This window comes from Papaver somniferum, chromosome 3 (assembly GCF_003573695.1).
Source record: "Papaver somniferum cultivar HN1 chromosome 3, ASM357369v1, whole genome shotgun sequence".
NCBI lineage: Eukaryota > Viridiplantae > Streptophyta > Magnoliopsida > Ranunculales > Papaveraceae > Papaver > Papaver somniferum.
Window position 1 is genome coordinate 161,537,952 of NC_039360.1, and position 11,574 is coordinate 161,549,525.

The window sequence follows — 11,574 nt, forward strand, 5'->3', positions numbered from 1 at the left end:
ATATGTTTGATCCGACGAGCCATCTTGCAACGAAACAGAAGTGAATTGGAGGATGAAAAAAAAACTTGTACCTTATTTCTATTTTCTTTTGCTTAACTGTTTAGACAATATTATTGTTTTTTTTTTCTTTTCAAAATTTTTTTGAAGATGAAATTTCGAAGTTAACATTTGTGAGCATCCCGTGTTGCTCAAGCTGCTTACTTCGATCTCTAGATAATCAAGTATTGGTAAATTTTTCTTCCTGTTTAATTAACTATTTTGCTATCAAATTTAGTCTTAAGTAATGGGAGTCCATGATTTAAATCGAGAGGTTTTTCACATCAAAACATCCAGACACAAGCAATATACCTGTTGACTACTTTGAATATGGGTCAACTTTAATCTTGACCGGTAACTCCGAATGTAAATCCTCACATGTATAGAAAACACAATCTGAACCGTCCATTAACACCCTCCATTATACAAAGGACTTTCCATGACTGAAAACCTAGTAAATTCTGGGATCTCTTCTTCTTTGTAAGCAGTGGAGAAGCGCAGCTCGGCGGCGGAGAGAGGAAGATGCCATTGTAAATCAACAACATCGATCATTAAATTAAAACCATGAATGAATTATCACTATCATCAATTATAACCTACTGTATTAGCAAAATGATTTATCCTCTCAATATTTTCAGTTTAACAAGGAATCTAGACACAGGTATTCTAATATTTTGCAGTTAATTGTATATCATTTCTTCTTCTTGTCATTTAATCTCTGATAATCCCATTTTGATTTGCAGAGTCTTCCTCTGTTGTCTAGTATTGCGCTTGCTTTAGGGTATTTTGGTAAAAAAACATCTGGTTTCTTCCTATCTTGCAGGTTTGATTTCTTAAATTTTCTCTCATTGTCGTTGTAGAACTTCTGGTGGTGTACATATTTTATTTGGTGGGTATCTTTCTCTAATGGGTTCTTTATGGATTTTCTATTTTGTTTCAGACTCAGCAGCTTCTTCTCAGTCGCTTACCTCTTGTGTCTACCTAATTCAAAGTATCAAATTCAATTATCAGAAATCAATCTCTTGTACTAATTTGACATTTTTTTTCATTGTGTTTTCACATAATGGTCCAATTGTGTAAACTAAGATTTTATCTGATTACAAGTGAAGTTCACTGGATTGTAATCGTCTATTTATTCCAATTGTATAAACTTAGAGCTCTGGTGTCTAACTTCAACCAGTTTCCGTTTACATTCTAGCTCAATTTGGTTTCCAAAATGAATGGTATTTAATCTCTTATTCCTCTTTTGATATGGACTTGTATCCCCTTCAAATTTTGATATGGACTTGCACACGGTACGGTTCGGCTCGGTTATTGTCAAGACCAAGTACCTGTACCTCCCTAGCCTAGGTTCTAAAATTTACCTTGTACCTCGGTTATGGTACCATTCGGTACACGTACGGTACCAGGTACGGTTCCGGTTCCAATCGGTTCTTTTCTGTCAGAATTCCAAACAGATTTCCCTATCAGTTTTCCAGACAAATTATGTACCTGTTTTACCTGTTTTTCAATATATTAAGCAATATCTCAATCAAAGAACAAAGTAACAACCCAAAAGTAGCAATAATTATACAAGCAAACCAAAATGTCAAACAACCGAAGTCTTGACAAGTAGCAGTAGCACACAAACTGACAAACAACCAAAGTCTTAACAAAATAACAACTACTCAAGTAGGAGTAGCACAAACACACATACTGATGACTGTCCAACAACTAATAGAAAGTTAACAACTAAGAGAAAGTTAGTTGAAGTTGTAGCATGACTGAAGTGGTTGTGGAGATCTATTCCATGGCTGCACCGGTGGTGGCATTATTTTTGATAGGACCCTGTAACTCTGCAATAAAAAGTAACAGCAAGTTAGCCAATTAGTAACTATTACTAAAAAAAGTAACAAGGAAAAAGAAATTTGTGAATAGAATATGTTACCTTCTTCAACTTCGACTCGTCATCTGGTATATAGTCACATAAAAGATCAAGTTGTATTGGCTTCCTTAGCCAGCTTTGTGTGCAAAGCAATGCCTCAACTGTCCTTGTAGATAAAGAGCTTCTACAAGGACTTAACACTCGCTTTCTTGTGCTAAAAGCAGATTCATAGACAACAGAAGACACATGAATGGCTAGTATGTCCTTAGCCATATGTCCAAGTATCTTATACTTGTTATTGTTGGTCTTCCACCAACCCAATAAGTCAAACTCATCATCATCACCATCTTCTCCTTCACCTTCTTCAACCTTGTCTATCAAATATCTATCCAATTCCGTTTTCCCACATCATCATCTGGGTTGCTCTTCAACCTCTTAGTCCTTGACATCAACTCTTTTCATACGACTTGGGCCTGACCCTGGTGTACTCACCACTGATTTGGCTTGTCCTTGTGTAGAAGTACTTGACTCCTCCTCATGAAATGAATACACATCCTTATATTCTTCAAATAGAATCTTAAAATCCAATAACACACTCCTCATAACAAGTTCAACCTTTGGAGACTTCTTCCCATACAAACAATCAAGAGAAAATTTTAGTACTTTCTATTTCTCTCTAGGATCCAACAACATGGCAAAAAAAGTTATAGAGTTCATCTTTGCATAATCACCGCAATATTTGTTATACTTCTTAAATATGGCAGCCATAGTTGCAATAAAGGATTTTCATCTACATTATCTCTAAACTTAACTAGTTGTTCATAAATGAGAACTAATTTCCATAAGAATGTATGTGTTGTTACCTTAGTTGAGGCTGAAAATGCAACAGTGGCATCAAAGAATACCTTCAAACATTTCACAAGGCCTCTGGAAAAAATCCAGTCCTCTTGACATGGAGCAGGTTTCTTCTCTATAGCCTTGTTCTTCTTCTTCTTTTGTGCCTTCTTCTTGATTTTCACATCATCTTCTTCTTCTTGTTCTTCTTCACTAAATTCTTCTTCTTCTTTACCAACATTAACATCTATATCAAAATCATTAGCATCGGGTAAATCTTTCTCATTGTCTTTAGTGGGGAAATAAAACAACTTCTGATATTCCTTATCATACCTTTCTAACCTAGTGAAAGCTATTTCAAACACTAGTGCATCCTCTAGCATCAAGAATGTGTTGTTCCATCTAGTCTTAACATCTAATATCTATGCTATCTTAGATTCTATTCCAACTAAATTTGCACAATGCCTCAGCTTAGCCAACCTAGATGGAGAACACTTTATATACTTGACAACTGACCTTATTCTTGCAATTGATTTGTTGTAGACCCTTACAACATCTTTTACAACAAGTGCAAGTACATGAGCTGCACACCTTACCTGAAAAGATGTAGATTCATACAAGTATTAGATTTTTGTACAAAGTAATAAATAATAAACACAATTCTAACTAGGAAGCAAAAAAAAATCATATACATATACTTACATGCAAGTACTTAGCTCTCTCTTCTGCCCTTGTCATTGAAACAATAATAGTGGTCAAATAATCAATTGCTACCTTGTTGGCACTAACATTATCCAAAGTTACAGAAAAACATCTTTAAGCACCCAATCAGACAAGCACTTCTCTAACATCTCACCAATATCAATTCCTTTGTGACCACTAACCTCACAAAACATAATAATTCTCTTTTCTAACTTCCAATGTTAATCAATAAAGTGAACTGTTACACAAATGTAGTCGAAATTATTTGGTGAAGTCCATGTGTCTGTTGTCAAACTAACCCTCTGCTTGCTTGACTTGAAGTAAGTTTTCAACTTCTCTTTCTCATCAATTATAATAAACTCAACAACTGCCCTTTTACATTTGTCTTGACTGAAAATAGTAGAGACTAACTGACCTTCATCCTCACCCAGTGTTGCAGGTTTTAATGACAGAGTTTATCGTCCTTTTGGCTTTGGCTTGTTAGGATTCTGGTTGCATCGGTTAAAGTGCTTCCACATTCCACTTGTACCATTCCTTCCAGTATGAGCCTTTATTATCTTCTTGCAGTAATTACATTCATCTTCTTGAACATTCTTCCTAGTGAAATGATTCCAAATGTCAGAAGTTATCTTATTCTTACCACCAATTTGAGTAGAAGTAGCTTCCACATCTATTGCTGCTGGCTCTGCTGCTCCATCTGTTGGTTGGATAGAGGATCCAACAACTGTATCTGTAGCAGTTGTAGGTGTAGCATCTGAAGCGGGTGTAGGAGTAGCTGTTCCATGAGCTTGACTTGATGCATCCATGCTTGATAACTGAGAAATCACAAATAAACATAAACAGAAGTACATAATACATATATGAGTTATGAACTAAAGTTCATATAAACAAACACTAATCAAATATTCATACATATAAGAACTGAAAATTAAAGAAAACCACAAATAAAATAAGAACTGAAAAATTCATACATATAAGAACAGAAAATAAAAGAAAACCACAAAGAAAATAAAAACTGGAAATAAAAGTGAATTCATATATTCATACGTATAAAGTGCTCCCATTACAAATTGTTCATAAATATTAAAGACATCAAAGTTCAAACTCCAAAGTAAATACTAAATAGTATAGTTGCAGTACATATTACACTGCAGTACACATTACACATAAACCACTAAGCCTAAGTTCTAAGCATTAATTATGTGAGCTCTGTTAGGATTAGGAACGTGGATGCATCTTTTAAAGTGCTTCCACAATGCTGCTGTTCCATTTTTGCAGTTGTGAGGCCTAAATATCCTTCCACAATAATTGCAAGTGGCTTCTGCAACATTTCTCCTAGTGGAATGGCGCCATATTATGTTCCGAACCCTAGATGGACTTGATGCATCCATGATTGGTCACTGACAAACAATATATACACAATTCAAACATGATTTCAATTCATAAGCCACAACAAAAACAACATCCATTATCACTTTGCTTGATTCAGGATGCTATTTTCACTTTGCATATAAAATACATAAGCAGATTACAAGCCATATACAATAACTATATGCTCAAGCAACTCAACCATATACAATAACTATATGCCATTATCACTTTGCAGATTGAAAAAAGAAAGGTAATTGAATTACGAAAATTGGCCGAGGAACTGCAGAATGCTGAGAAATCAGGATCAAAATACAACTGAATGTCATTCACAGACTCAAGTCTTATCCTAGCTTAAGCCTTCCCTGAAAACCAATCCATAGTTCAACCACAATAAATTCAGCATTCAACAAAATATACAGCATTGACAATGACATGTTATATTAATAGGTTATACTGCACCCTCCCAAAATATGCAGCATTGACAAGTCTAAACAATTAACATTTCACAGATTGAATAGGTAAAATGCAGAGAAATATTGCAAAAATCCACTACTTAATCAAATTGAATCCAAGAACCCAAGATTATCACAATCAATCTTTCTCGAAGACAGAAACATCTCTCATTCATCAAATTCAATATCCAATTCAACAAATTATAACCGAGTAAAGCAATAAAAGTAAATATGAAAGAAAAATTCATACCCCAAAGCAAAATTTCTGAGTTGGATGGTTCCTTGAATCCTTTCCCTTCGTATTCTCCCTGGCGTGATAACTTACCCTGTGAAACCCTAAATTAAATTAATCCAGTTCTAACCAATTGGTCGTCAAAAATCAAAATAAAGCTCAAATTAAAAAAAAATCAAGGAACCCAATAGTACAAATCAAACTATTTAAAGATTAAAATTGGAGAAGAAAAAAATCAAAAACACTTACAATAGATACACAATCACTGGTTTTTTTTCTCCTTCTTCTTCTGGATCGAGAGGTGGTGTAACTTGTAAGTGTAACTGGTGTGGTGTTCGTGGAATTGAGAAGTGAATAAAACTCTTCTTCCCTGTAAATAGGAGAACTGAATCAACTGATTCAACACTTACCTTTGGTTAACAATTTCTCCTTCTTCTTCTGGATCGAGAGGTGGTAAGTAATGGAGTTAAAAATGGAGAAGAGAAGATTCAGAAGAAAATTATCTCGTCCCTGTAATGGAGGTCTTCGGTCTTCACTTCTTCTCTTTTTCAGAGACGGAAAAAAAAAATGAGAAGAGAAACTCTAGCCCAATAATGTTCGCTTATATACCAGGCTTTAATCTAACGGCTATTACTGATTTATCATCCCCTAAATCTAACGGCTACTACTACTCGGTACAGACGGTACTGTTCGGCACGGGACTAGGTCAGGACCGTGTACCTGTACCTCCCTAACCCCAATTCCTATTTTTTGGAACGGTACCTGTACCTCGTTCCTCGGTTCGGTACAAAACTAGGTACGGTTCCGGGACGGTCCGTCGGTACGGCTCTGTTCCTGTACACCCTTAGCTTTGAAGGATAAAATTTGAACAGGTTATCCCCATTTGAGCGAAAGACTAAAACTATTTCATGCATCTCTTTCAAAGGTGTACATAGGTATTGATTTAACAAAAGGTTAGCCATCAGTTGACAAATCCTCAAGGGGATCGACAAAAGCATTCACTGAACGCAAAATTTTCGAATATCATATGGCAAACTCCAAAACACGTTGGAGATATTGCAGCCTTAGAAGTTGACGGTGAATGATTATTAGGACCTATACTCTTGAGAAAATATTCACCGAGGCATATTAATCTTTTATTTTTCATAAATAGAGGTAGGAGAATGACATAAAACATAGTATCACGATTAACCACAATACTAGCTAAACAGTGGATTTGACACAAACAATAGAGGTAGCTGACAAAGCTTAATTTGCACAAGGGTATGGAAACTGCTTATGACCTACTAGTTCGTTCATAAGCGGTCGAAACATCCATCTTATTCTTCATCATGTAACTAGTCCATTCGTTCTGGTAATAATCCTTCGTACATATCCTTATTGATCGATTTGTATTTATAAAGTGTTTACTGTACCCTGCAACACAAAAGACATTTGCAACAAACAAAACCATATTATTAGTTACATATCCCCATCTGTCTATCAACTCTTAGAGATTTTGGAATTCCTGTTGGTGAAACCAAAATAAAACATGGATCATAAAAATGCATACTTGGTGCAGTCAGTGGAGGGGCTGAACTTGTAAGGGACGCTAACACCACACTTCCCTGGGAGTGAGGCTGCATTACCATAGTTAATCCCAGGGATACCAGCAGCGGCACTCTTCAAGCAATTGCAAGCAGTTTGACGGTCAGGAGTGGTTTTAGTAGCAGCAACGAGATACTTGAATCCTGCACAACAGCTAGGTGGAAGAGCACCCCCTGTCAGGTAGGGAATGCATGGTGTCATCTTGCTAACCACCGTACCACATGAAATTGCACCTTCAGTTACATAAGGTGCAAAACCAACCATGCAAGCAAGAAGTACGTATGCCAACTTAAGCATCACTGCCATTTTCTTACTTACTAGACTCGAAAATAAATTGATAGATGTTTTCACTGAGGAAGAAGAGGTTTATTGAGGTGAGATGAATCGGGTAAACTTGTGAGGGTGTGTATCGGTCTCAAGGCATAGAGGGGTTTATATAGGGAAATGCTTGTCAATTCTATTGGTTGGGATGCAGTTGGAAGTTGGCTCTCATTAATTGCTGCCTGATACAAATATTAATGCGAAAAGACCAGTTTTTATCAAATTAATTATAGTTTACTGTCTAAATTTCCTCTTACTAATCCGATTGAACTAGGTGATCTTGATTCATAACTTCAACCAAACTACAATTCAACCTTATCCTAAGTTGTAAGAACCAAATTTTCAATTTAATTGGCAAAACCACTTCCATTTTGACTTAGGGTCAACATGACAAATTTTTTACCAAATCTAACAGCAAAAGCCATGTACAAAACCCTTCACCTGTATCACACACAAATCCCAACCATCTACCCTATATGTTTGTAAAGGTTTTTTTGGCTTGAGATCTTCGCCTTTTTCTTCTTGTGGCAAACGTTACTTTTTAAGTAAATAATTTTTCTTGCTGAACAGTGATGAAAGCTAGTTCATTATTTGAGGATTTAGTTGCATTTTTCAGTTTAGGTATAAATACTGCCCTGAGTAGTTACTAGTGAGATTTGAACGACTACTTACTTGGCCCAGGGGCACTTACCTACAGATATGTGTTGCCTAATTTTAATTGGAACTATAGGACCGTAGGTGAAGCATTTCTAGAGATAGCTTTATTGTTAGAAATGTCATTTTTTAACTATTGTTGTTTTCTTAATCCCGTATGAACGAAAGACTTAAACCATTTCTTTAAAGCCGTACCAAGATTTTGTTTTTGAGAAAAGAGTAGCCAACACTTACTGTACCAGTTGTTTTCTCAAGGACTCAGGACTCGTATGGACAACGTTATAGATTGAAACCTAAACAACTGAATGATTGTATGGACCAACTTGAAAAAAGATTACGTGTCGGTGACACCGATTGCATCCCATACTCAATATCATGACTACATGAGAACAACACCCATCCTTGCCGGAGCATCTGATGCGAAATGTCTCTTTTCAGTTCTCTTACCGACACTGTATAAAGGGTAAAGAAGCCTTTCCTCCTTGGTGGTTAGCTCCATTAATTTCTCTTAATGGTTTACTGATAAGCTTTAAACTAACTTTTCTTGCTAAACAATGATGAAACCTAGTTCATTGTTTGTGGACAGAAGTTACTATTTTCAGTTTAGGAAATTGAATTTACCATTAATAATATATACTGTTGGGTAGTACAGTTTTGATCAGTAGTTACAAGTTAGATTATAACTACTACTCACTTGGACTTGCCTACAGATATGAGGTGCCTAATTTTAACTATTGTTGAAGCATAACTATCAATAGAAATATGTCATGTCCCTAGGGTGCCCCATATTGTAATTGGATCTGTCTTTAGTAATAAGGGCATTTAGTGTAATTAGTAGTTAATTATCAGTGGCTGCGATGTAACCACCTGGAGCGTTGGGACTTATTGATGCTAGGGCAGGAAGGGGTAGCTTATAAACAGAATGAGTCCTGTAATGAGGGTAATAAAATTATTAACCAAATTGGAACTTTGTTCTTCTTAGGCTGTGTTCTTTGAACTCAGATAAGCTGGATTTTCCGGAATTGAGAGAGGTTTATCCTCAAATCTATCCCCAACCTTGTCATTGTCTCAGATACATGGCAAAATAGCTCTAATTAGTGATCAAACCACTTCATTAATGAGCTAGAATCAATATAACGTTCTCTATATGAGATTTGAGAACAAAAATATTCCAGAACTCCCACTTTTGAGGTGGAAAATGCTAAACCTTCGTGCTCGGCATTCACCACCTCAACAGCTTGAGCTTGTACTCGCGTAGGTAGGTTTGGTTTTAACGGTTCCACGTACGAAGTCCATCTAATTTCATTTAAACCATGGACCATTCGGATTTGGAAGCTCAATGTTGTATTTCAGTGTGAACGAAAGACTAGAAGCATTCCACGAGAGTCTCTTTCAAAGCCGTACCAAGTTTTTCTTTTTAGACAAAAGAGTAGCCAACACTTGGCAATTTTTCATCAATTTCATCAAGGGGACACACGTTAGATAGATTCAAACCTTAACAAGTGAGTGATTGTAGGGACCAACTTGAGAAAAGGTTACTTGAGCCGTCGAACTGTCTCTTCTCGGTCCTCTCATGGGTCCTGTCTACGGAATTATTTTCATGGATAAAGCTAACTAAGATCTTTCTAATAAGTTACCACATACAAGAGTGATGGAAATTATTTGCATGGATAAAAGTTACCACATACTGTTTTGAATACCATACAAGCTAATAAGTGTTCCTCTGCACTTGCTTACAGAAATGTATAAGATGAACTCAAAATAGTATACGAATCATGCAACAAAGTTGGATATTATGTACTGTTAGTTACTCCAATAATTAATAACCATTAGTAAGTCTGTGGTCAAGTGATCTATGACATATACAGGTTACGTCAAATTTCCAGATTTCATAGAAGGAACTCGGAATAATTGGGTGTAGTAATTGACATAATCATCCCTTGCATTCTTTCTTTTTCCAAGAAGTGAGGGACTATTGCCAACAATGGATGAGAAGCTTATAGCTAATAGTAAGTAAATCTTCATTTTCATTAATTAAAAGTGGGAGGATTACATAAACTACCAGGAAATGTCTGATCTGTTTAGATGATACGAAAACACAACAGAGAAACTCATTCTACTACAAAAAAAAACAACAACATCACAGTGAATGTTATAGCTAACGAAGCTACATAAAGCTTCATCACCTAAACATCCATTTTATTCTTCATCATACATCAGTAGCTCCTTGATTCTGGCTAAATGCAAATCCTCCTATGGTATGATTTTGGTATTTACTGTACCCTGCAGCAACGCACATTAGCAAACATTTAAAACAGAACTTAAGGAAAGATCTTTTCAAATTACGGGTCATTAGCTCCAAACTTTGAACGACTTTATCATCTCTAAAACACAATAACAAACTATGATAGTAAAGAATACTAGATATACGTACTTGGTGCAGTCAGTAGAGGGGCTGATCTTGTAAGGGATGTTAACACCACATTTGCTTGGAAGTGAGGCAGCATTTCCATAGTTAATCCCGGCGATACCACCAGAGGCGCTCTTCAAGCAACTGCAAGCAGCTTGACGGTCAGGGGTGGTCTGAGCAGATGCAAGGAGAGACTTGACTCCTGCACAGCATGTAGCTGGAAGAGTACCTCCCGTCAAGTAGCCGAGGCATGGTGCCATCTTGGAGGTGACCATACCACAAGAAATTGCACCTTCAGCTGCATCTGGTGCAACCGCAATCATGCAAGCTAGGACTAAACTTGCAAATTTCAACATTGCTGCCATTCTTAGGTTCTACTTTCTGAACTTGAAAACAATAATATTTTTTTTTGCTGAAAGAATGAGCTGAAATGGATCGAAAAGCTTATGAGTTTGTGTGCTTTTGTTCCAAGCCATAGAAGGGTTTATATAGGGACGGAATGCTTGTCATTTTGTGCTAGTTTGGTTATAGTTGGTGGTTGGCTCCCAGTAATTGCTCTTAAGAATTTACTGATTAGCTTTTCACTAAATCATTATCTTGCTAAACAGTGACCAAAACTTTTCATTATTTGTGGACAAAAGTTACTTTTTTTCAGTTAAGCTAATTGAATTTGCCATTATTGATAAATACTGTTTGGTAGTTCTATTCTTGTACAGTTTTAGTTAGATTTAGACTACTACTCACTTGGACTTGGCTACAGACATGTGTTGCCTAAGTATAACTATAGTTGAAGCATTATTATCAGTAGAGATAGGTTTAAAAAGCTTCATTGTCGGCAAATTTCTAAAGCTTCAGATTATTCAAGCATTGGCCTCAAGAGATTGTCCAGTGGTCCAAGGATGTAAAGTATCTGGATGCATGCGGAGAAACTAAGTCTATCTTTGTGGTGATGGACCATATACTATGTGGACGAGACTATATGGTAGATACAAAAAATCAAAATCCAACTAATTTCATTAAAATCATGGACCTACCTTACGTCGATCATTTTCGAGTCTCTCCTTTTCTATTTGTATTTTCAGATCTTTTCCATCTATCCCAATCTAGCTCT

General features: G+C 36.2%; 2 protein-coding genes and 1 long non-coding RNA gene across 3 annotated transcripts; 1 reads left to right on the forward strand and 2 right to left on the reverse strand.

Moving 5' to 3' along the window:
- Window positions 1–572: 572 nt before the first annotated feature.
- LOC113361810 lies at window positions 573–1,200 on the forward strand. Its single transcript, XR_003365339.1, has 3 exons — window positions 573–697; window positions 780–859; window positions 977–1,200. It is a non-coding gene; the product is annotated as an uncharacterized LOC113361810 (long non-coding RNA).
- A 5,405-nt stretch (window positions 1,201–6,605) lies between these two features.
- Window positions 6,606–7,485, reverse strand: LOC113357854 (non-specific lipid-transfer protein-like). The gene is made up of 2 exons (XM_026601342.1): window positions 7,044–7,485; window positions 6,606–6,907 (listed from the first exon to the last, which is right to left on the reverse strand). The coding sequence occupies exons 1-2, from the start codon at window positions 7,382–7,384 to the stop codon at window positions 6,898–6,900; spliced, it is 351 nt and encodes a 116-aa protein (XP_026457127.1). The 5' UTR covers window positions 7,385–7,485; the 3' UTR covers window positions 6,606–6,897.
- Window positions 7,486–10,057: 2,572 nt separating this feature from the next.
- On the reverse strand, window positions 10,058–10,924 carry LOC113357853 (non-specific lipid-transfer protein 1-like). Its single transcript, XM_026601340.1, has 2 exons — window positions 10,488–10,924; window positions 10,058–10,336 (listed from the first exon to the last, which is right to left on the reverse strand). The coding sequence occupies exons 1-2, from the start codon at window positions 10,826–10,828 to the stop codon at window positions 10,327–10,329; spliced, it is 351 nt and encodes a 116-aa protein (XP_026457125.1). The 5' UTR covers window positions 10,829–10,924; the 3' UTR covers window positions 10,058–10,326.
- Between the last annotated feature and the right edge of the window lie 650 nt (window positions 10,925–11,574).